The sequence below is a fragment of the Pelmatolapia mariae genome, linkage group LG12 (genome assembly GCF_036321145.2).
Source record: "Pelmatolapia mariae isolate MD_Pm_ZW linkage group LG12, Pm_UMD_F_2, whole genome shotgun sequence".
In the NCBI taxonomy this organism is placed as follows: Eukaryota; Metazoa; Chordata; class Actinopteri; order Cichliformes; family Cichlidae; genus Pelmatolapia; species Pelmatolapia mariae.
In genome coordinates, this window is record NC_086237.1 from 8,002,626 (window position 1) to 8,027,743 (window position 25,118).

At 40.9% G+C, this 25,118-nt stretch overlaps 1 protein-coding gene across 4 annotated transcripts; it reads right to left on the reverse strand.

Annotated features, from left to right (window-relative positions):
- Positions 1 to 402: 402 nt before the first annotated feature.
- araf (A-Raf proto-oncogene, serine/threonine kinase) lies at positions 403 to 24,254 on the reverse strand. Of its 4 annotated transcripts, XM_063490520.1 has the most exons (16): positions 24,190 to 24,254; positions 22,442 to 22,677; positions 19,603 to 19,706; positions 19,372 to 19,474; positions 19,049 to 19,203; positions 16,088 to 16,186; positions 15,830 to 15,980; positions 15,710 to 15,737; positions 15,486 to 15,616; positions 15,160 to 15,362; positions 14,732 to 14,908; positions 14,520 to 14,566; positions 13,852 to 13,970; positions 6,977 to 7,108; positions 6,502 to 6,636; positions 403 to 4,851 (listed from the first exon to the last, which is right to left on the reverse strand). In XM_063490520.1, exons 2-16 carry the CDS (start codon positions 22,550 to 22,552, stop codon positions 4,711 to 4,713), a joined length of 1,836 nt encoding a protein of 611 aa, XP_063346590.1. In that variant the 5' UTR covers positions 22,553 to 22,677; positions 24,190 to 24,254; the 3' UTR covers positions 403 to 4,710. The 4 variants fall into 4 exon arrangements, with proteins under 4 accessions (XP_063346590.1, XP_063346587.1, XP_063346588.1 ...); XM_063490517.1 differs by having other exon boundaries at positions 15,486 to 15,737; XM_063490518.1 differs by lacking the exon at positions 24,190 to 24,254 and adding an exon at positions 23,820 to 23,893 and having other exon boundaries at positions 15,486 to 15,737.
- Positions 24,255 to 25,118: the final 864 nt, after the last annotated feature.

The following is a 25,118-nucleotide window of genomic DNA, read 5'->3' on the forward strand; positions in this document are numbered from 1 at the left end:
CTTAAAATGAGAAAACTATTTTTCTAAACTCTTGCTTAAAGCTTAAACCTGTTTATGTACCTGAATATAAAGTAAATTCTGTGTAAATTCTGGCACCTTTGACCTTCAGTGACACTGAGCTCAATAGTATGCACTATTCCATTTCAGGTGAAGCTGTGTGCTGAGTTCAGTTTTGTACAGAACTTGTTTGGTGCCAAGTTTATCTTAATGTCTGTCAATTTTTTAAAATGGTTTCTGTAAAATATTACCTTTGTACTAGTCTTTAATAAACTACTTACTGACAACAAATTTGGAAACATCAATTAACCTTTTTTTTATTTTTTAGAGCATAAACAGTGTTCTGTAGACTTCTGAACAATCTTGCTGTCAGATGACTTCCTGTTTCTAGCTTGCTGTTTACTGATCTGTGGTGGAGCCTTAAAAATAACCACTTCCTCTTTTGACCCTGTTCAGCGAGTTTCCCTGAACAAGATTTAGTTTTAAGCTTAAGCGGATCGAGAGGTCGTCGTTTAAAAAAAACAAAACAGTTAAATGTTTCAATTGGTAAGCTGACGAAACGAACTGTGTCCCGAAGCAGACAAACACAAGATTCCACTAATGGATTCCACTGATTGTACTGAAAGCTAAAAACAACAAGTTATAGATGAATTCATTTATTTAAAGAATAAATCCTGCATCATTACTGACAAAAATCACAACACACACACACACACACACACACACACAAAAAACCCTTAAGAAAAAAAATTTGATTTACATGTTAAAATAATTGTTCTCTTTGAAATCACAAAAACAGTAACAAGAAAACAAAAAAGAAACAGACTGTACACAGCAGAAAATACTATTTATTGCAAATTAACACCCCTGACACCTCAGAAACTATAGACAAGTACTCCAACTCACCTACAGATATGAAAAGACAATAAAATAAAATAAAATAAAATAAAATAAGAAACTACTCTGACACAGCTCTCATCCTCTGTGAAACAGTCGCAGTGCCTCTCTTCCCCCACATTATGGTGCCCCTGTGAGTCTCCAGATGAGAATCTCATGTTTCCTGAAGCTGTTCAGGTCCACTTGAACAGAGATGTGGCACCCGTTCCCTCATCCTCCAGATGAAGACATTTGGGAGGCACCACCTCAATGTGAAACTGAGCCAAAATGATTCAATAAGCTCTCCAAACCCACTCTACTTTTTACAGACACACAGAAAACCTGGTCTGCTGACATTATACTAAAGCACTCCTGATCTTACATTGTGGTTTAAAAAAAAAAAAAAAAAAAAAGTTTTGCTTTTTCTGAAAGTTTTTAAAAAGCAGCTCATTTAGAAAAAAAAAAAAAGAAAAACAAAGATTTCATTCAGCAGCTTCAGGCCATTCAAATACCCAAGTTACACTTAAATATCACTGGACAGGATCAAGTTTTAAACACCGCCCTCCATGCTGTTAGTTACAGTTCCCTAAGTGTTGCTATTGTAGTGAAACCCTATGGACAACATGTTGCTTAGAAAAAAAAAATAATAAAAAATGTTGATACCCAATTTGTACTCAGGATGTGTGAAAGCAATGTTTCTAGAAATGCCCCTGCATTTGACAGAGTCCGAGTGAACAGAGGAGCCAACAGTACCGCGCTGAAACATACATTCATGTTGAGAATGTTTGAGAGAAAAAAGAAAGCGAGAGAGCGCCTGGCGCTGACAGACATTTCAAAGAGAAACATTCCCAGTAAACATCTGATCCATCTCAGAGTGCTGTACTTGCAGATTAACATCTGCAATAATATCAATAAATAAGAAAGCAAAGCAAAAAAAGCCCACCACAAAACCCCTCCCACAGCCACCACATAACTGGAATGAGCATCAGTCAGGGTACCCAGCCCCTAGATTAACATGAGAATATTAAATTATCAGTTCATTAGTGACAGACATCTGCATCAACAGGTGTTCTGCTTCATGTCTGTCACATCACCTGCAGGATTCACAGAAGCCTGAAACATCACCTCACACCTACTGCTGCTGCCTTCACACTTGTGCGAGACACGACCAGCAAGAGAGTCAATGCCTAAGAATACGGCACTGTTAGAACAGACCAGGAGGCATGGCTCCTTATCCCCTACTGTTAAGTCACCAAAATCACCAGAGAGAGTTGCGTCTGTGCCCTTAAAGCAGATTTAATCCATAGTAAATGGAGTGACTGCACTGTCAGGTCAACCTGTGAGCACTAGCCCAAAGATGCTAACAGTCCAGCTGAAGGAGAAACTAAAGGTTCTGTAGATATGATGACTATCGCTTCCATTTCTTTCATTAGTCAGTACTACAAATTTACAAAGGATTACACTGAAGAAGAGCAGTGGCTGATCTTCAGTGTCCTGCTTTTTGTTGATGGGAATGAAATTGTTGTGGTTGATAAGCTTTAAGTAAAGATGAGTAAAGCTTTAAGACAATATTTCCCACCAGTATTACAATGAGCAAAAATGAGGGGCTGAAAGAGGGGCAAAAAAAATATCCACACAAACCCCCAAAACAAGCCACACAAACAAGGCCACACACTATCACTGATCAACAGCTAAGGCTACTAGTTTTTAAACCAGCCCAGCTGAACCCTCAGCACATCCGTATTTCTTTGAAAGACATCATGAAGCAGGACCGAGCCACCTCTGTGTGCGTGTAAGAGGCGAGTAAATCCTCAACTAATTAAATCTCAGGAAAATAAAATGCAGGCCTTTCATTCATAACAAGTGAGCATCCTACCAAAGAAAAATCAACTGGATACAAGCTTAAAGCAATCTCACGGTTGGTAACATACAAACGGATGGACGAGCGAACAAGACAACCCTCACATTTGTTCTGTTCTCTGAATACTACAGATTTTAATAATTCAGATATTTCTTCAGAGTAGACTTGTGGCCATCACAGCAGAGTTTGCACATTTGCCTTTAGATGTGATCTCACTTTTGTGAAAAATGTACACACCTCTTCAAGCCTAAATTAGAGCAACTAATCAACCAAGGTTCTCACAGTTTTAAGGCATGCCCCACAGCTATAGAAATATTTTGAGAATACGCGGACATGTGTGAGTGAACTATGCACGAGGGACTGCAGCATTGGAGAATGGACCTCTGGAGTGTGGAAAAACTAGCCAACACTGCTGAAGCTGTGTACCAAGCAATTCAATCTTTAAGGTGTACAAAACACTCACAATATGTAGCAGCAATACAACAAACCACTTAAGCCCATCGTGGAGAGACCTGTGGATGGGCAGACCTGTGGTGCAGAGGCTGATGGCACTCTGCTGTTCCTGCAGTGTGAGAGCTGTAAGGTGCGTGCCTCAACATGGAAACCTCAGTTTACACCTGGAATTGAAATGAGCCATCTGCTGAGCCCTTGAAACTACATCTGTACATTTCTAACAACAATGTCCTCTGATGACCTGACTGACATTTCACTTTGGAAAACATTTTGGTTTAGAAATGAATAACATCCACTGCTGAAGTATTGATCCTAACCATTTAGTCCCCGTGTTCAGTGGACTTAGAACATTAAAAGTATCACAGTGTTGCCTGGTAAGTGACACAAGTTAGGTGATGTTTCAGGACTTGAAAAGGGTGGAGGGGTGGGCAACTGCTTTTACTAAAAATTGGTTTGAAACAGCACATTCTTAAGACTAAACACAGGATTTAAGGAATGGGATAACTTTCAAACCCTCAAACTGTAATTTGTAATGTTTAAATTTGGACATGCAGCCAGTTCTGCCAGGCCCTTCTCACTGACTTTCCATGCCCCCCCCACAAACAGCATCAATGGAAACTTGATTCTCAGATGAATTTAGTGAATTTCAAAGTTCCTATTTGAAGAATATCTACCTGACAGGATACATTTATGTTTTATGTTAGTGAAAGAAAATATCTACCCCCAGGCCTTTCACTGCTTTGCTTCATGTACAGCAAAAGACTATTACAGGTTAAATGAACAACTGGTATACATTTTTTCCCTAAACTTCTTTGCATAGTTCAGTGTTCTAAGTTGCCAGGTCTTGTTGTATAGATATTTGCAAGACCAGTAAATGAAGCTAAAAGTCCACACTGGGGGCAAACATCTAACCTTTTACAAAACATATCAAGACAGGCACGTATTCAAAAAGAGTTGCTTTCAAATGAGTGGCGTTACATCTCAGGTCCCCATTCCATTTATGCTGTGTTACAGTGAAAGGGGCGCATGCCCGCTGAGCATGGAGTATGTAAGTGGATCATGTGACTTGAACCAGCAGCTCCAGCTCTATGGCTGATTTAAGTTTTTGGCTATGATGACAGTGCTCCTCAAAGATCTGAATTAGACTCTTTTGCACTGTATGTGCAACCATGTGAGTTTCTTTAGAACAACTGAAACCCCAAAGCAGGTCTAAGAGCCAAATACAAGTTGAGATGTCGATTGACTTTCTCAGCTGGCAAGATGAGACATTTTACACATATGTCTACAAACAGAAGGTCTTTCTTTCACCTGATGGGCATGTGCGTGTCATTTGCTGTTGAAGGGAAAAAAAAAAAAATTCACTGTCAGACTAAGGTTACTTCTACAGTCTGTTACTGAGTTTTGCTGCTGAGAGCTGCAGCTCCACAATGAGTGGAGAGCAGCCAGCTGTGGCCTCTTTGAGGCACTGGAATGCTGTGGTCCTTGACAGGATGGCGACCTCTCTGCTGTGTGCTGTGGAGAGCTTAGAGGGGCATGAGCCTGGTGGTGTGGAACAGGAGGGGGTTCAGGTCCTCAGCATGGACAGCTCGATGGAGCGACGGCTCGGAGCGACTCCGCTCGATTTTCGGCAGCAAATCTTGCACCTGCTCAATGGACACCAGAATCTGAGGAAGGACAGAAATATTAGGAAAATTACAGACTATAGTTTTGTCAACATTACGCAACTACATTGCATATGTTTGGCAGTCACCTGATTTAAAGGATAGTATGAATTTACAGGCAATTACAATGACATGTCCATGTCTTGCAAATTATTTGTATTGAACACTCCGATTTGCTTTTCCAAAACTTTCATTAAAGCATCCTGTTCAAGATTCCTCACTGGTGGCCTAAAGTCCTGCTGTATATTGCTTTACACCAGGGGTCTCAAACTCGCGGCCCATTTGCGGCCCACGTCACCTCTACTTGCAGCCTGCATATTGATGTGAAGAAATATTTTTAAAAAACTATTATACGAAAAATGATTTAATACGACGACAGAGTGTTACAGGCATGTCCCTTTAAGACTGTAGCCTCATGGGCGGTGTAGTCCTTGCAGCAGGGAGAACGTATGGGACCGCCCCTCCTGCTGTGTGTGTGTGTGAGCGTGAGGGAGGGAGAAAAAGGAGATAAATACGAGGTGCCACCGAGCAGAAACGGGAGCTGGAAGCATGTAAATATAATAATAACCACTGCAGCCAAAAAGAGTGCCTGACGAGCCCAGTTGTAAGTAAGCTATTTAGACTCGACTGTACACTGTGTTCGTGTTCTCCTCCGAAACAATAAAGTTCTGCTGGAGCAGCCTTTCAACAGCCTCTTTCTGTCTCTCGCTAGCAAGGTTGACCCAGACAGTAAAGCTAGTTCCCGGCTACGAGCCCGACACGGAACCCAAAGTATTAGCCAGAGGTCTCCTTACCACGGTTCGGAGCCGCGGACCTGGCCGAGGTAACAAGAGAGTGCAAACATGTTGAGGGCTGTGTTAGTTCAGTGAGAGATTTATTTGGAAAGAAAACAATTTTCACTTGCAGTCGAAAACTAATGTGTACGCTTATGCCTGCATTTTTATTTTGTTAAATACAAACAAAATTGTAGCAAAAGTGCTGCCACGTGTCTGGCCAGAAAGAGCTGTTTATTTGGTAGTTCAATGAAACTACTGTACTATACTGCTGAGTCAAATACATTTCATTGCAATGTTGACCCTGTGCTAACTTGCATATGACAAATGAAACTGAAAGGCTTCAGATAGTTAAGAGTGAGAAAAAAAAATTGCGTTCATGTTTGCAATTTTGTCTTGTTACACAATATTTGGAATTAAATAAAACAAACAAAACACTACATTAGTGTAAATATTAGTGGGTGTTTTTGTTTTTTTGTACTACTTGGACACTAAAGTGGCCCTCCAATGAGATGACGGTGCCAGAAGTGGCCCGCGGCTCATTTGAGTTTGAGACCCCTGCTTTACACCAAAAATTTCTCCAGGTCTTTATGTTCACCTAAATTCTTCCAAAAACAAATCCTCTTTAGATTGATACAGAGGAGTGGCTGTGGCTCAGGCAGTACAGTAGGTCACCTACTAATCGGAAGGTTGGTGGTTCGATCCCTACAATAAATGATCATCTTTCTGACAGAACCTAGTTGTTGCCAAAAGTTTTGGATAAAGTAAAAGTTTCAAGTTAAATTTAAAGAAAGCCCTTACAATGTCGAGTCACAGGACATTTTAACATTGCAGGATATTTTTAATTAAAGTGATAAACGATAAACCATACAAGACTGACCTGTGGAAAAAGGGGCCTTTCATCACGTTTAAACTTCAGGCAGTCGACGATCAGCCTCTTCATTGCTTTGGGTGAGGTACTATACAGCTTACTGAGGTCTGGAGACAAGTAACCACGTCCAACCATGAAGATTATCTGACAAAGAAAAAGAGGACCGAACAAGGTGAGCTACAGAACAAACTTAAGTATTACATCAAAGGTCTGAAGACAGCTTAAGAAACTGGGCCATAAGTCAAGTCACACAAAATTTGCTTCATGTGTTCCAGATGAATTATTTAATGCAGAGTTACATTTAACAGTTTATCTACTGATCTCTACTAATATTTGTTAGTTTATTGGAACTGTGACTTACTCTATGGCTATATTTTTGATGTTAATAGTAATTAACAAAATCTTCAGAAAGAGTCCATCAGATATTTTAGACTGACTCAGTGTTGTGTGTTAACATAAACAAGAATAAACTGGGTAATGGAACCTGGTCTCTGTTGTTGATATTGGAGTAAGGCAGGGTTCCTGACATCAGCTCAAACAGAACTACTCCGTAGCCATATACGTCTGACTGGAACGTGTATGGGTTTGTGTCCTGCATGCGGATCACCTCAGGAGCCTAATGAGAGGAAAAAATGAATTAAAAACTGACAAAGAGGTACTTTAACACTGCCGATTACACTAATTTAGCTTTTTGTAAAGATGTTGAGACTTAACCATAATAGAAGCAAATACACTACAAACCTTTGTACATAAAAACTGCATGTATGGATATAGAGTCTATCAAATAATGTGCGCGTGACCTTTACTGTGTTTAAACAAGTGCATGGAAAACTTCCAGGGTTCCAATATACAATGAAAGACCATCATATTTCTATTATTCTGCTTTATAGTTAATGATACAGATGTGACTTGATGTTATTTATGGTATCAACAGTAATCACTTTTCAAGAAAAGTGTTCAAACCAACAATATAACTTAACCTGTCAAGACTCAGATGTACACAGGTTATAAAAGACAACATTAACATGCATCGGTAATAGTATGCATCAGCCGCTCATTTTGCAAGACATGCAGTGCTTCCAAGTATCAGTAGCTGAAGAACGACATGTTGTAAAAGTATTACTAAAGATCGACAATTTCTTTACGAATTTCTCCTCCCCCTTTTGTGAGTGTGGACGCTTCCTCTCTTTGCTCTTTAATGCTTTGCTTCTTTTATTGATTTTTATGCTGATTTTTTCCCTTTTTTTCCGTATGAGCTTACCTGCGATAGCTTTTGGACACTTATAGATCATTTAGACTAAAGTGTTCTTAACAGAAACAGCAACATTTTTATAGTTACCTTATCTTCAGCGCTCCGTGTGTCTGTGGCCTATACACAGCTGAAGCCTGATTACTGCGTCTGGGCACCGAACAGCCTCAGTAGCCTGGAAAGGTGCTAACCGCTAGGCTAACTAGCAACAAGATGCCTCCCCTCTCCACAGATGACTACCACAAACTCCTGCAGAAGATTGCAGTACTGGAGACAAAAATTCATTGCTTAGAAGTAAACGTGGAGGTAAATGGACTGTGTGGAAATGAAACAACCTTGCCTTTTATTCAAAACAATGGCGATGAGCAAGCTAGTACACAGCTAAGGAGCACAGATAACATGACCAAGAAAGTAGACTCTGTGCATTATTATAAATCATCAAGCAATAACCCCCCCTCGGACTGTCTTGGTGCAAAACCAAGACATAAATCATGTCTCCTGGAAGGGGGAGGACGTATCACAGGCAGAGCACAGCGAGCTGAAATCTCTGAAACCGACTGGCCTTCACTTCCTACGAGACAGAGAAGCTCTTCTACCCCTGTATACGGGAGGAAACAGGACTGGACAACCGTGAATAGGAAGGCTAACAACAAACCTCCAAAACAACTGAATGCGAAACTGCAGAACAGATTTGCTCCACTATCAAAGGACCCTGGATCTATATCGGACAACCATCCATCTAAAAGTAGTGAAGTAAGGTCTGAAAATCTGTTGAAAAGTAAAAGGCCACAGGGAAAGCTAAAGGCTAGGCCTGAAACTCTGATTGTGGGTGACTCTGCCGTAAAGGATGTACAAAGGATGTGCGGTAAGAACACTAAAGTCCTATGCTTTCCTAAGGATATGGTCAACAACCTGAAGGAGAGAATTCTTCAAATTGCAGATGAATATCCAACTGTGACAAACATTATTCTGCATACAGGGTCAAACGATGTGTCCAAACAACAGTCGGAGGTTCTGAAACGGGACTTTACTGGATTATTAAATACTGTAAACTCTCTGAACGCAGCTGTATTCATCAGTGGGCCTGTACCGCCCGTCAGAGGAGGAGACGAGAGATTCAGCAGGTTGTTTGCACTGAATAAATGGCTCATATCAGCATGTACTGACCACTCAGTGCATTTTATCAACAACTTTAATATTTTTTGGGAACGCAGGCATCTGTTTAAAGCAAATGGATTTAATTTTAACAAGTCTGGGGTGAAACTGTTCACCTCCAACTTGTTTTATTCCATACGTCATCCATCTGTGCTTGGTGCCAAGGCTGAGATAAACGAGGAGTTATCTCATATAGAGGAACAAACAGTACTCCAAGAACAGACAAAGCCCAGCAGAAACCTTGAGGAGGAGCTCCATCTGCCCCCACCCGGGAAGAGCCTCAGAAAGGAGAGACATCTGAGGCAAGAAGAGGGGTCCCTATTTGCCTCCAACTCTCTCAACAACACCAACGACCAGGACCAGGGACCACAACCTTCCTCAGTCCCCCAAACCCCTGACAGGCCATCACCCTCCTCCCCTCCCTTTCTCCCTCCTCCCCACACCTGAAATTCACTGAGGAGATGATGGAGCGGGTCAATGCCGGGGTCAGATCTACCCCCCGGCCCAATCCCTTTTTGTCCCCCATAAACCCCCCACCAGAGCAGCCAAAGGTTCGCCATCGAGCCCCGCCCTCAACAGAGCAATCGAAGTCACATTGCCCAGCCTCGCCCCCCTTAGTTCCTCCTTACCACCTTCATGCTCTGTCTCCGCAGTCTGATGTGTGATGTGTGGAGGGTCCGGGCTGCGAGGATTATGACAGTGGTGACTTTTCCCAGGAGAAGCTGGGACCCTGTTTACTAGAAGGTTTTAAAATTTCTGTACTTTTAGGCGACAGAAGGAGACATGTGGCCTGGTCAAAACACAGAAAGCTGCACTCTAAAAGATCTTTAAATATAGTAAACATACCTCGTGTGCCACAGACTGCTCCCAAACACGAGGGTGCAAATAATACCTCTAAAACACTTAAGTTGGCTTTATTAAACGTTAGATCTTTAGCTGGGAAAACATTTTTAATTAATGAGTTAATCATTGAGCACAGCCTTGATTTTATGTTTCTAACTGAAACTTGGTTGGACCAAAGTAACAGTGGACCTGTTCTCATCGAGACGACCCCTCCTAACTACAGTTTTATCAGTGAGGCCAGGGTGAGCAGGAGAGGAGGAGGGGTTGCTGTCTTATTTAATGAATCATTTCAATGTAAGCAGCTATCTCCTGGAAGTTTTCAGTCTTTTGAATATGTGGCTTTACAGCTGAAGGCCCCATCCAAAGTTGTGTTTCTTAATGTTTACAGGCCTCCCAAATACTGCACAGACTTTTTTAATGACCTCAGTGAACTGCTGTCTGTGATCTGTGTTGATTTCGACTGTGTAATTATTGTTGGGGATTTTAACATCCATGTGGACAACCCTCAGGACAAAGGGACAAAAGACCTGAGTAACACTCTGGGCAACTTTGGGCTGACTCAGCATGTAACAGAGGCCACACATAGCAGAGGACACACTCTTGACCTACTGATCTCCAAGGGCCTGAGCATTTCAAAGGTTACTGTGTCTGATGTGGGCCTGTCTGATCATTACTGTCTTTTCTTTGAAAGTAAAATTTCAGCCCACATAAATATATCAACAGCAGTGATCACAAAACGGTGTATAACTGAATACAGTAGTGAGATCTTTAACCAGGTCTTCCCCTTAACACCTGACCTGCCCAGAGGTTCAGTCAATGAGCTCGTCAATAGCTTCAATGCTAAAATGTTAAATGTTATGGACACTATTGCTCCCATTAAGGTGAAGGTTATCTCTGGAAGGAAAAAGTCTCCATGGAGAAACTCCGCACTGGTGAAAAATGAAAAAAGAGAGTGTAGGAAAGCTGAGCGCAGATGGAGAAAAACAAACCTCCAGGTTCATTATGACATCTATAAAGAGAAACTTCACAATTATAATTTACAACTGAGGAGTGCAAGGAGGTCCTACTTCTCTGACATCATCACTAAAAACAGTCATAACGCTCGGGTCTTATTTTCTACAGTTGACAGGCTAACAAACCCTCCTGTGTCAGTGGCAGCTGAACTTCATTCGACCATGGCCTGCAATGACTTTGCCAAATTCTTCACAGAAAAAATCCAAAAGATTAGACAAGCAATTGGTACATCAACAGCAGATTCAGGATATGTACTGTGTCCACTGAAAAACAGTTTAAACACAATAAAACAGTTTCACCCTATTAACAGCAAGGACCTGGAGGACATCTTAGGTCAACTGAACTCCTCCTCTTGCTGTTTAGATGTCTTGCCAACAAATTTTTTCAAAAAGGTCTCAAAGACTTTGGAGTCAGACCTGTTACAGATCATAAACTTTTCTTTAACGTCAGGTGTGTTTCCAGAATCACTAAAAACTGCTGTAATTAAACCTATACTGAAAAAGGACAATCTTGACAAGACACAAATGAACAACTACAGGCCGATCTCAAATCTCCCATTTTTAAGTAAGATCATTGAAAAAGCAGTTTCTCAACAGCTCAATTACTTCTTAAAACAGAATAACTGCTATGATGCCTTCCAGTCAGGTTTTAGACAGAACCACAGCACTGAAACTGCTCTGACCAAAGTGTTTAATGACATATGTCTGAATACAGACAGTGGAAAAATGTCAGTCTTAGTTTTACTGGATCTCAGTGCAGCATTTGATACAGTTGACCACAACATATTACTCAAACGACTGGAGAACTGGGCAGGTCTTTCAGGAACTGTACTAAACTGGTTCAAAACATACTTAGAAAACAGGAAATACTTTGTATCAATAGGTAACTTCACATCTGAGCAGACAAGTATCACATGTGGAGTTCCCCAAGGTTCCATCTTGGGACCCCTTCTGTTTAACATTTACATGCTCCCACTGGCACAGATTATAAAGAACAACAAAATAAACTATCATAGCTATGCAGATGACACACAAATATATATTACAATGTCACCAGGAGACCGAGGCCCTGTACAGGCTCTTGGTAAATGCATTGAGTAAATTAATGACTGGTTGTGCCACAATTTTCTCCAGCTAAACAAAAACAAAACTGAAGTAATAGTCTTTGGTGCCAAAGAAAAACGATTACAGGTCACCAGAGAACTTCAATCTATACACCTAAAAACCACCAACCAGGCGAGAAATTTGGGTGTAGTGATGGATGCAGACCTAAACTTAGAAAAACACATTAAGACAATAACAAAATCAGCTTACTATCACCTCAAGAATATTTCAAGGATAAAAGATCTGATGTCTCAACAGGACCTGGAAAAACTAGTCCATGCATTCATCTTTAGCAGGCTTGATTACTGTAACAGCATCTTTACAGGTCTACCTAAAAAATCAGTCAGACAACTACAGCTCATTCAGAACTCTGCTGCTTGAGTCCTCACTAAGACCAAAAAAGTGGACCACATCAGTCCAGCTCTGAGGTCTTTACACTGGCTGCCTGTCCGTCAGAGGATAGACTTTAAAGTTCTGATGCTGGTCTATAAAGCTCTGAATGGTTTAGGACCAAAATATATCAGTGACCTCCTGACCCAGTATGAACCTTCCAGATCCCGCAGGTCATCTGGATCCGGTTTTTTATCAGTTCCCAGAGTCAGAACCAAACACGGAGAAGCTGCATTCAGCTTTTATGCTCCATATATCTGGAACAAACTCCCAGAGAGCCTCAGATCAGCTGAAACACTAAGTTTATTTAAATCCAGGTTGAAGACTCACCTATTCTCAGCTGCATTTGAATAAAACACCAAATCCACACTTTTAAGCTTAAATTTCTAAACTTAAATTTTAACTACTGATTTTATCTACTGTTCTGATTTTATCTACTGTTTTTTTTAATCAATTCTAATCATGCTTTTTATTTGTTTTTGTTTTTAATGTCCCTGTAAAGCACTTTGAATCACCCTGTTGTTGAATTGTGCTATATAAATAAACTTGCCTTGCCTTGCCTTGCCTTACCAAAATTGTTTTTTGTGGTGTGTGGCACCCAGCACAGTCAGAACCTGACATCCCTTTGGTGCAACATTTCAGTCAACTCCACCAACTTGACTGACATGTGGCACTGTGACATGACACAACAGTCCCGAAAGGAACCTGCCCAATGAGTGCTGTGGGAAGCTGGATAATCAGCCAACTGTGGCCACGGGCAGGATCAACACTGTTGCCAAGCTAGAACCGAGGAGTAATAACACTAATGACCGACACTGCAGTTTGTTATGTCTGTCGGCATAGCAACGTATCAGTGGGGACTTAAACACATTAGATTTCAGACAGAGCCATTGGTCTTTAGTAACTAGTTAGGAGGAAAAAAAAAACTCCCTCGTAGAAAACAATTTAAGTAAGGGCAATGTCAGACTGAAGGTGAAAGAAGACACAGCCACAGTTCATGTACGGGTGGCTGTGGCTCAGGTGGTAGAGCAGATCAGCAACTGATTGGAAGGTTGGTGCTTCGATCCTTGGCTTCCCCAATCTACATGTCAAATATCCTTGGGCAAGATACTAACCCCAAGTTGCCCTCCGATGCGTTCATCGGAGTGTGAATGTAGATTAGTTTGCACTTGTGTTTAGAAGTGCTTATGTGAATGGGTGAATGAGGCATGTTGTATACAGTGCTTTGAGTACTCCGGGAGAGTAGAAAAGCGCTATATAAGAATCAGTCCATTTACCATGTAATCAAGAGTCAAGTTAAAGTTAAATCCATGTTGGATTTTTAAAATCAATGTCACTAGGACAGGTGGATCCGACTGGGAAAAAAAGAGATTCTGTATGCTGAACTTACAAACTGATCATTTCAAATTCAATAGGACTTGAAACTAGCAATATAGCCCAAGAACTCCTCTGAAACAGAATTGAGTACTCCTACGAAGGAGCAGAGGCTAATTTTGCTCTAGTGTTCTATAAAACCCAAAATCTTTTCAAAAACTGCTCCCCCTACTGGCATTAAAATGTCATATAGACTCTGAGCTCTACAATAAACATGTTAAGTATCCTTACCATCCAGAGAATGGATCCGCTGGGTTGTTCTACCTGCTGAGAGCCAGTCCATCGAGCCTTCACTGTAGCCAAGCCAAAGTCACCGATTTTAACAGTCCAGCCCTCATGGAGAAAAATATCTGGCAGCAAATCTCAGAAAAATACAACAGACAGCTGCTGGACGTTTTCATAGTATCAGTTACTGCATAAACATTTCACAAGAAAGAAGTTATAAGAAGTGAGACTGACAGAGGAAACTACCCAAAGTAAACAATGGGAAACAAAGAAACGTCCAGCTGACAGTGTGGAATGACTCAACACACTCAAATTTAATACCCTAGTTTCAAATTCAAATGTTTGTCCCTGACAGCAGCGATGTACTGCATCATCTTAAATTGGCCTCTTCATGAAAACAAGGGAGAGGTGTCTTCAAGGTAAGAGTCAGCATAGAGTTTGTTTCTCTTCTTGTGTTAAGAGTACTGACACATCACAGTTTTAATGGTTTGGCTGCTCTGTATATCACTGTCTATTAAAAGGAAATGCTTTTTGTGTGTTGTTAAACCTTTAATAACTGACGAACATGAGGCTCAAATTAGCGCGTGTGATTACTGGTTAAAAAGGTACAGCTATCTAAACTCAGAAACACACAATGACTGCACTTATGTACACCATGCACAAGAGAAGGATACTGTTTGATTTTAGATCTCGATGAATTATGTTCTTTGCATGAAGATAACTGAAAGAAAAAACAAAAAAAAAACAATTTGAGAACTAGTAAATTAAATTCATGAGTGCCAAACATTTGTATACAGAATGAACTTCTTGCACTACAAAAAGACTTGTCTGCTACTTGGCCTGACTAAGTGATGATGGTGAAATGGAATATTGCAGCAAGTCTTACTCCATGCCCTGTGCCGTCTGTCTGGCCACATCAATGCGACGCACAGTGTCAAACTTGCTCTCTAAGACATGCAGATGGCGGTACAGGCTGCTGCCTTCACACCATTGTGTGATGATGGCAAAGTTGGGCTTAGTCATGAAGCCCATGAACAGCAGGATGTTGACGTGGCGGGTCTTCCTGCAGAGAACAGAAATGGTGAAACTTACAAATTCCATTACCTCATCCGCAGTCAAAAAGTTACAGTCACCACATTGTTAAGAGTTAAATTAAAGTGCTATAACAATGTGAACTGGTGTTAATAAAACCAGTTTATGCAGTGTTAATAATACTAATATCATTACCATTATTAATAACGCCACCACCAGCAGCAGTTGTGGAAAGATTTGTGCAAATAAAACCAAGTTAAAGTCATGTAAACCACTGCTCACCGCAACACCTGCATTTCATTTTTAAAGGCTTGTAACTGCTCAGGCGTTGGCTCTTTGACTTTGAGGATCTTGATTGCCACATCTCCATGCCACTTTCCCTTGAAGACAGTTCCAAAGGAGCCAGAACCTATTCTCTTCTGGATGTTGACTTCTCGAGAGTGGACCTCCCAGTAGTAACTTGAATCTCTGTTGCCTCCTCGGTGCTGAAACAACAAATTGACTGTTAAATTTGTTAAAAAGAGATAGCAGTTCAATGCATTCAAAGGTTGCCCTTGTGATTATGTAAAGTGACCAGTGGCCTGTGAACAATGTTAAAGACACCCTACCACTTTCTTTTTGTCATCAGAGGACGAGGGCTTGCGCTCCCTGGGTTCTGAAGGGGACTTTGGTGGCTTCTTCCCTGGAGAGCCAAAAGAAGAGGGCGGGCTGGTGGAGGGCTTAGGTGAGGGTTCAGGACCTGCAGCAACAAGAGACAGCACAACATAAGTGTCATGCATAGAATAACAAATGTATTCTAAAACAGAAGAGAGGGGAAAAATGGAAAACATACCTATTGTGTTGTTGAACTTTAGTGCTTCCTAGGAGGAGAGATGCAACAAAGTTATTTTGATGAATACACAGTGGAGGTGACAATCCTTCAAGCAAAAGCAAACAAGCAGCCAACACCGACCTCTATAATCATGGCAGAAGCAGGGTCCAATGTGCTGACCATATGAACATTGGGAGTAGATGTGGAGCGATGCCTCTGTAGAGACTGACCATCTCCGCCTGACACGGGGAAGTGAAAGGTTGAGGACGGGGATGGGGACAGGTGGCCCATTCTGAGCAAAAAGAAAGAAGGGCAAAATTTTGATTAAAATATACATTTCACAAAATAAAGCAATGCTGCAATTTTGATAGAATGCCATTTGTTTATAATGGAGCTCACCCAGAAGGCTCTGGGGTTAAGGCTGGGTTGCTCTGCGTGGGGGAATTTTCTGGCAATATTATCTGTGGGTATCCATCTGGGCAAGGACTGGGATCAGAACTGGACATAGGATTGAAAGAAAACAATTAAACATTATCACAGAAGTTTCATATTATTAAGGCTCCGCGAAGCCATACCAAATTACTATTAGAGCTGGCCTACTGGTATTATACAGCTAATATATATATCGTTTACTATTACGCTTTGCTTGTTCCATATTCAGTTTTTCAGCAAAACTTGTTTGAGTCCATAAGAAAAGATTCATTCTTATATTTGTAGGAAGATTTTTTTTTTCAATAAATATTAATGTTAGCCCTCGACTTTGTTCCAGTTTTGAATTTTGGCCCACTGTGTATTTGAGTTTGACACCCCTGATCTAGGCACATCACAAAAAGATGGTCCGTATATCTCCATTTTTCCCTGAAACTGTTCTGAATTTTAGGAACTTCAGGTGTTTTAATTGTTTTTCATCATCATTAGGGCTGGGCCATATCATACCGTTCACGGTAATACCGGTATAATGTTGGGCAACGATAAGAAAATGAAATACCGCGATAGAATATGGGTAAAATGCGCACACGCAGTGCCTTTGTTTTCATACGCACATGGCGGAAAAAGCATGGTGGCGACGGAGAATGAGAAGGGCGAAAGCGGATCGTTGAATGAAACGGATGAACCAGAATTGGTTTGTAAAAATGCTGCAACTTCAGTGGTGTGGAACTGGTTTAGCTTTTGTCCATCAGATACACAACAAAGCACTATTTTTAGTAGAGTATGCTAGCGGGCTGTAGTTATTACCGTCTTTTTTGGAAAATACGGCACACTTAAAATCAATCCTTTGATTTTTCTGAAAATCGACAGTGCTCCTTATAATCCCGTGTGCCTTATGTATGAATTCTAGTTGTGTTTACTGACCTCGAAACGATTTTATGTGGTACACGGCGCTCGAAAATCTGTCAAATGTTTTAGTACGACTTTGCTAAGCTACGAACTCTCTCTGCTTGATGGATTGTCGGAGCATTACCGCTATTGTAGGCAGGAGCCTCGTGGAGTACTGTGCTTCAACATAATATTACCGTATTGTGTGTGTATAACCTCTTTTTAAGTTTAATAATAATAATAATAATAATAATAATAATAGATTGCATTTATATAGCGCTTTTCTAGGCACCCAAAGCGCTTTACAATTCCACTATTCATTCACTCTCACATTCACACACTGGTGGAGGCAAGCTACAGTTGTAGCCACAGCTGCCCTGAGGCAGACTGACAGAAGCGGGGCTGCCATATCGCGCCATCGGCCCCTCTGGCCAGCACCGGTAGGCGGTAGGGTAAAGTGTCTTGCCCAAAGACACAACGACCAGGACAGAGAGAGCATGTATACATGTGGATATAATACATGGTTATGCTGAGGATATGTCGGCCAATTTCCACTGAAAATGCCTTTAACTTTAATGCACATAAAAACAGCTGCTTGTTTAAGTGAAAATACATTATTAGTGCAAAAAAACTCAAAGTTGTGGAGTTGTAAAGTATTTTGTCTAGTATCAATTACATCGTTATCGCAAATTTTCAAATGTATATTGTGATAAATATTTTTGGTCATATCGCCCTGCTCTAATCATCATCATCATCATCTCAGGGAAACAGAACTAATTGCAAACAATGAGGAGGAGGAGCAATTGATGTTACGGCCCTCAGGCTCACATTCGCAAAGCTTCCTAGTAGTAAGAAGAGTTTCTAGTTATAAAATTCTGGGAAAATTCTAAGAATGTCCTCTAGAATATTATGACTCCAATGTCCCAATAAAGTTATTTACAAAGACTAAAATAAAAGACTCTTTTAAGAGTGCAGAAGGAAAATTACAGTGTGTAAAAAAATCACTAGATTTTAGTTGACTGCAATCTGCCATCTACTAAATTTTTTTATTTTTATTTTCGTTTTAAAAACCCTCCCAATTCAAGTTCATAATCCTAGCTACGTTGGCTGTTCTAGGAGAAACATGTGTTAGTCAGCTAAGAGAGTGAAAGGGGCCGATATGAGTTGATGAGTGAGTTGTTGAGGATATCCTGAACTAAGGAGCTCGGAAAGAAAAACGTCTGAACTTTGAGTTTCTTGGAAGACGTTTCACCTCTGAGCCGAGAAGCTTCTTCAATTCACAGCTCCTTAGACAACAATGACCAGGATGACCAAGAACCTTCACAGACATATCCTGACCTTTTCTTTTGTAAACGCTGCTGTTAGCATTAGAGAAACTCTCTTTGAAGTGGATCCAACATTGTTGAACTTAAACATTTAGCGGACAAACTCCTATACAAAAGGAGAATGCACTCAAACTGTTTATCAGAAGGAAAGTGTGATTTTTAGGACACTCCAGTCTAACGTTAGCTGGCCAACTCTTATAACCAGCTGTTTAGCTAGCAGTCAGCTGTCTGGAGTCTAATTATAATAAGTAATTGCAATAATACTGGGAATAAAGAAGCATGTTTTTGTGTGCTAGAGCCTTGACTGCAGTTCAGGAGATGAGGCTTGATGTGAAGAGGATGAGGTGGAAATGAGGAAAGAGCATTTAAAAGAGCCTTTTGTGATCTTTAAAGGCTTACATAGTAAGCCTTACATAGTAAGCCTTTAAAGATTACATAGGCTTACTGCATAAAACATGATTAGCCAGAATACAATGTTCATCTCAGCCACTGTAATCAAAATTACAGGGGAACATGGCAGCTATAAAAACCCCCCAAAACAACTGTATGGCCTGTATGTCGACATCATGTTGCAAAGTCTGGAAGATATCGTCTGAATCCATAGAATTGTGGCCCTCCTTCAAAATAGGACTTATTTTCCAACTAGCCACCTTCTCTTGGTGAAATGTTACCAGCAAAGCATCTGGTACAGCCAACGATAAACACTACTCCAACTCACCGCTCTCTTATAGTATCCATGTCCACACACACGGTGGGGACCTTGCTACTGCAGTGTTGGTGAAACTTGTAGCCACATGTCTGACATCTGAAGCCATTGAAAAGGAACTTGTGGCAAAAATCACAGTAAGCCAGCTTGAAGAAAGTTTTGCGTACCTATACAGATAAAGTTCATGAAATTTACTTTGCAGTAATAACATTTAAGACCATCAAGGCTAAAAACAGCAGCAATTCAATTAGAGTATCACAGGCCAAAAACGTAAGAACAAAGGGTATTTCACATAAGCTATGAACATTTTATACACAAGTATGTGAGATACTTACAAAGTTGTGCATGGTCAGGGGAATATCATCCAGGACCTCAACTAAAAGCTCCTCTCCAACTAGAGGAGTTATGTCTGTGTCCCAGTCTGTCAGTCTCTTTCGACTGGAGGGGCAAAAAAAGGAACATTTAGAAGCAATTTAAACAGAGTTTCATGTGGGCAAAAAGGAATGCAAAGTCATTTTCCCAATATGATGTGAGAGGACGCGGCACAAACAGCAGTGCAATCTTACCCTCCTAGAAGGCGAAATACAGCACAGCACTCTTGGCTCAGGCCTCTCACTTTGAGCGCTTTATCTAGAATTTCATGCACAGTCTGTCCTTGGCGGACATTCACCTGAAAACAGAACGCCATATTTGAATAAGTGTGACTTTGACATGACATTCTCTGATCACACAGGTAACACAAGAGGCATACTTGGGCAAAATGGCAGTAACAAACAGCATCAATTTTGACCATACAAGAAACAAACATTACATTAGATGATGCAGGTTATTGTTCCCATTATGTGTTTAGGATTGTGGAACGTAAAGCTACATGTAAATGTGGCTGAATATGATTCTTTGCTTTCCAGCTTATTCTTCATGCTGTAAGTGGGAAATAAATTCCTCAGTCTCTGTCGCCATCTCCCTCATCTCCCCTTCTCTAGTTAGAGGTGCACACAGGAGAACAAACAAGCAAGACAAAAAGGGACATCATGTCTCTTGTCTGAAGAGCTGCAGATGGGAGGAAACACCATGAGCAAATCAACCGTTCTTTCTGTACCACACACCTAAAAGTTTAGAGTAACAGTGGGTGGATTGCGCAGAACTAACTGAACTACATCCCTGACTACCCCTTACACATCTGGGCGCTAACTTAGGCTTAGACCCCCATCTAAATGGACCTCTCCATAAAACCTTTTATTTCAATAGTCACCTGAAAATAAAAAAAATATCTACTGAATCACCAGCCAAATGTCATTTAAAAAAATAAATATAACTTCAATTTACACATCATTATGGCATTAATTGCTTGGTCGACAGAGCCAACACAATCAACACCTTTGGTTATCTCAATGAAGAAAAACCAATTACACTTTTAAAAAATAATAACAACAACACAGCACTTCATATTATCTCAAAAAGTAAGAAAGCACCTTCCTACTTGTCTGCTACAATAATATGTAGTGACATACCCTTGCCACCACACATGTGGAACTGTCAAACGTCAGCTGTGTGCTTATGTTAGCACATCACAATTGGCCAATAGGTTCTCTCATTTGTGGCTGGTTTGAAGGCAGGGGCTCAATAACCAACCTCTTCACAGTTACTCAGTTCTTCCCTACATTTCTATTCGGGACTGAGTGTCATGTCTCTCCCTTATAATGTCTGCTAATTAGGGCTGCCACGATTAGTTGACTAGTCACGATTACGTCAACGACTAATTTAATAGTCGACGCGTCGTTTGAAGCTTTGCAAGATCCCAAAAGACGCAGGAATAAGTAGTAGGATTTAAGAGTGTAATAACAGACTGAAACGGAAGATGCCAGCACTGCATGTACAAGGATGCCAGCTGCCGTTAAACCTCAAAGAAGAAGAAGCAGTGTCCGGTATTGTAGCTGTGTCCAAATTCAGGAACCGCATCCTCCTGTGCCCGCATTTGTAGGCCGATTACGTTACAGCGACACGACGAAGACTGTCCAAATTCAAAGACTCCGACAAATGCGGCCGACAAATACGCCCTTCATTTCCCCAGATTTGAAGGATGGGTCGGTGTATACTTTGTGGCCCAACCTGTCCCAGAATTCATAGCGCGGCCCTGCTCAGTTTCCAACAATAGCGGCAGCTAGTTAGTTTTAATATTACTCTTATTATTCTTTCTGGGTCACAAAATAAACGTTTAACATATTTTCAGGCGAGAATGTAGCTGTGTAAACTTCAAATATCTGCTCAGTTTTTCAAGACACCACATATTTTCAAAAGCGCTCCGACGTTTTCGGATACTTCTGTTACCCACCAGCTCGATAGCTAGGCTCACTAGAGCCGGTGAGAACACTGACCTCCCGGCAAACCGTTTTCAAACCCACCGTGTTTGGCTTTTTTCAGTATTTTATTTGTTCCTGAGTAAACCGGTTTGGCTGAGATTAAAGTTATAGTTTTTACACAGCAGAATAAACGTCAAGCAGACAACTGATTATCAGAAGTGTGAGATGCTCGAGAATATACTCCGGTGTCCTGTTATATTTTAGATAGCACGGAGCAGACAGCTGAGTTTATTAAACTCCACCGAAACAATCTGCAAATTTAATTAAATTTAATAAACTATCATCTTGTCTTTATTTTTAGTTAGCACATACCTTAAACACTTAAAGCTGTACGCTAATGATAGTTATATGAGAGCAGATGCATGATGGTGCAATAAGCTGTACATTTTACGTCCAATGGATGCATGATCTGATTAGTCGACTAATCACAAAAATAATCGGTGACTAGTCGACTATCAAAATAATCGTTTGTGGCAGCCCTACTGCTAATACTACACAGATTTAGCACATGTGCTCATTCTTTTTACAAAAAAGGTCCAGCAGAGAAGGGAAAAGCTCAGTTTGATGTGCTTTGGAAGGATCTGTACAGCTAGTAAAACTCACCTGTAAACACTGAGGATTTAAAAGGAGAATTCTCCTACAGATTCATGTTGGATAATGCCATGAACACAGTGTCCTCTACACTGCCACCCATATCACTAAATTTAACACTGACATTGTGACAGGACTATGCAACAGCTACGCTTCAGCGTATGAAAACTTGACATCTAACAGGAATTTCAAGTCAAATTAAAGGACGATGGTGGCAGGCACCATCTGAGAAACCTGATACCAACTGTCCAACTAGCTTACTCATTAGCACATTCTGAAAGATGTCAAACTTGGTGCAATTACAGTTACAACCAACAGTGATGGAAGATTTTTTTCTCTCTCCTACAGAAGTGTTAAATGTCAATTGTTTTCTATCAAACAAGGCACTGTTTATAGTTACGTTTAATATAAAAAATGTCACTGGTCAAGACAAACATGGAGAAAAGTATCTCACCACTGTCCTCTGTTTGTTGGGGAGGTAGACTCGGATGGTTCCTCCACCTCGGGGTGGATCCTCTGGACTGGTCTCCCCTGAGGAGGAGTAGGAGGAGGAGGTGGAGGACATGGTGAGAGGCAGGAGGGAACTGGGGGAGGGCAGGGGGGAAGGGAAGACGCAGTACTTGGACACCAAAGCCTCAGGAGAGCTTCATGCACAGTGGGGTCCAGAGGAGTTTGCCCTTTACCTAGAACCTACACAAACACAAAAAGAATATGAAAAGGTGCACATAGGTATGATAAAATTGATAACGCACAGATTTTAACTACTTTTATAAACATTAATATAATTAATTGGTAATTAATGTTAGAAGAATACTATAAATATGTTTTTGGCAGCTCTCTTTAGGGGTTGCACAGCAGAAAATCTGCCTCCGATGAACCTCATTCCCTAGCATCCTCATCTATCACATGAACCCTCTGTACCCCTCTCCTTCACAACATCCCCAAACCTTCCTCTTTTCCTCCTTGCCTAGAAGATCAGTCTTCAACATCCTGTGTTCACCATCACTCCTCTGCACATGTCCAAATCAACTCAGCCTTGGCCAACTTTGTCTTCAAACCGCTCAACCTGAGGTGTCTCTTGGATGCACTCATTTCTAATTTTGTCCATCATAGTCACTCCTAATGAAAATGTTAACGTCGCCAAACCATACATCATAGCAGCTCTCACTACCATCTTGTAAACACCTTTCAATCTTGCTTCTGTCACGAATCTCCCCTGGCACTCGTCTTCACCCTCTTTTACCATTTCTTTTGGATAAAAATCAATTAAATTAGTAAGAGGGAGTGATATTTTCTGTCTCAACTACTGTACAACACGCTAGTAAAAACTTTAAAGTTTTAAAAAAAATCACATACTTTAAAGTGTTGTTGAAAATAACCGTTGTTTGATTAACCCAAACACTAAAACCTCGCGAAAGCTTTTTCCCGAGTTTTGAATTGTGGTGTTACAACACTATACCGGTTAGCTTGTAATCCAGTGGCACCAACAACTAAGGTGTTCGCAAAGTGGCCTACAAGAGCAAGAACTAACTTTTTCTAAACGTTGTAGCTCATATTTGAGACCTGGCGAGCTTTGAATTAACATTGAAACAAACCGCTGACAAACAAAGTTGAACATTTGGTTAACAGCCGAAAGATGCTAACGCTAGCTCATATTAGCCCGGTAGCCTAGCATGGGATTCGACTGCCTTGTAAAATGACATTTCGAGTTTGGGGAAGCCATGTTCCTCTTGGGGCGCGAGTTAATCGTCTCCGGCTAACTAGCTGACTGCCTTTCAAGGTAATTTGTAGTAAAGAGGTGCGAAGCGATATAATAAAAACATAATTCATACAAAGCAAAGTAATCAGAGTTTTCGGAAATTCCTCTTCGCTCAACCAGCTAGCAAACTAGCATAGCTAAGCATTAGCATTAGTTGGAACGGGAGAGATTATGTGGCTGCTTCAGTCACTAGCGCAGTTTACAGTTAAAACCTTTAACGCTAGTCCCAGCCTGCTAAGGTTAGCAAAGTTAGGGGTTTTACCACGGCGTCAGGCTGGTGCCTACTTAAGAGTCACTTTTCAGATATGCAGGGAATAATTTCTTTGACATGCTCAACACAGGACGGTCCAGATTGTGCTATGCAGTGCTTACGGTGACAGCAAAATCTCCTTTCGTCTCAGTGTTCTGAAACAGTTGGGATAAATAAAAAGTTAAACTCGTACCTGTAACGGCCATCTTGAATTCTCGCAATCTGGAGGCGAATCTGTCAAGAACTTCAGGGGAAAGCGGAAAAACTCCATAAATGCTCTGTGCTCATTGGTCAACTTTTGTAGGCGCGTTCTTTCATTGGACAGAAGCTGCAATCCAAACGGTGGGAGCTGCTGTGTAACGACACACATGTATACTACAGCAAGAGTATATACACCTGTGATTATTGTTCAGCGTTAAAACCGGTGGAAATGACAAATGTTAATCTGTTTTGTAATTATATTTTGATCACGAGTAAATTAATTAATTTTAAAAACTGCTACAAGATTGTACTAGGTCTACTGACACAAGTATAAATGCATACTAGTGCACTGTTCAGACACTTAACACATATTTGCGGATGTGTCATTTTGGCAAATTGGTACTGAAAAAAGGATGAAAATCTCTGTGGTGAAATATTACTTTAAGAAGAGAGAGGCACAAAGGGTGACAAGAGAGGAGAAAGGCACACACAGATACATTTTATGGTTTAATCTGAAAGAGACAGGAGACTGTAGTGGCAGGGGAGAATGTAGTTAAGGTAGCAGTCTGCAGAACGACTTCGGACATCAAAAAGAGGAAGTGAGCAAAGGCAGAGGCAAGACAGACAGCAGGTCCAGCTGGAGGTGGCAGATGCGAAGTCGAGGATGCTAAGGTTTTCACTGGAATGATCAGAGTGGATAGGATTGGAAAGGAGTACATCAGAGGGGCAGCTCAGGCTGAGCGGTTGGAAGACAAAGTTAGAGAAGCAAGGCTGAGATGGTTTGGACATTTACAGAGTGACGGCAGATATGTTGGACAAATGTCAGCCAGGAGTAGAAGACAAAGACCCGAAAGAAGAAGGCAGATTGGTGTAAAAAAAATTTTTTTTTTTTTTTAAAAAAGAAAGACACTCATTGCAGAT

Bases quoted from the DNA above. Each gene is read 5' to 3' on its own strand.
- araf (XM_063490517.1), bottom strand. From the start codon at position 22,552: ATGTCCTCCACCTCCTCCTCCTACTCCTCCTCAGGGGAGACCAGTCCA. The intron at 16,187-19,048 runs GTGAGTTGGAGT...TCCTATGTCCAG, and splicing joins ATGGATACTATAAGAGAGCG to TTCTGATCCCAGTCCTTGCC. The intron at 15,738-15,829 runs GTCGGTGTTGGC...CTCTCCTCCTAG, and splicing joins CTTCTGCCATGATTATAGAG to GAAGCACTAAAGTTCAACAA.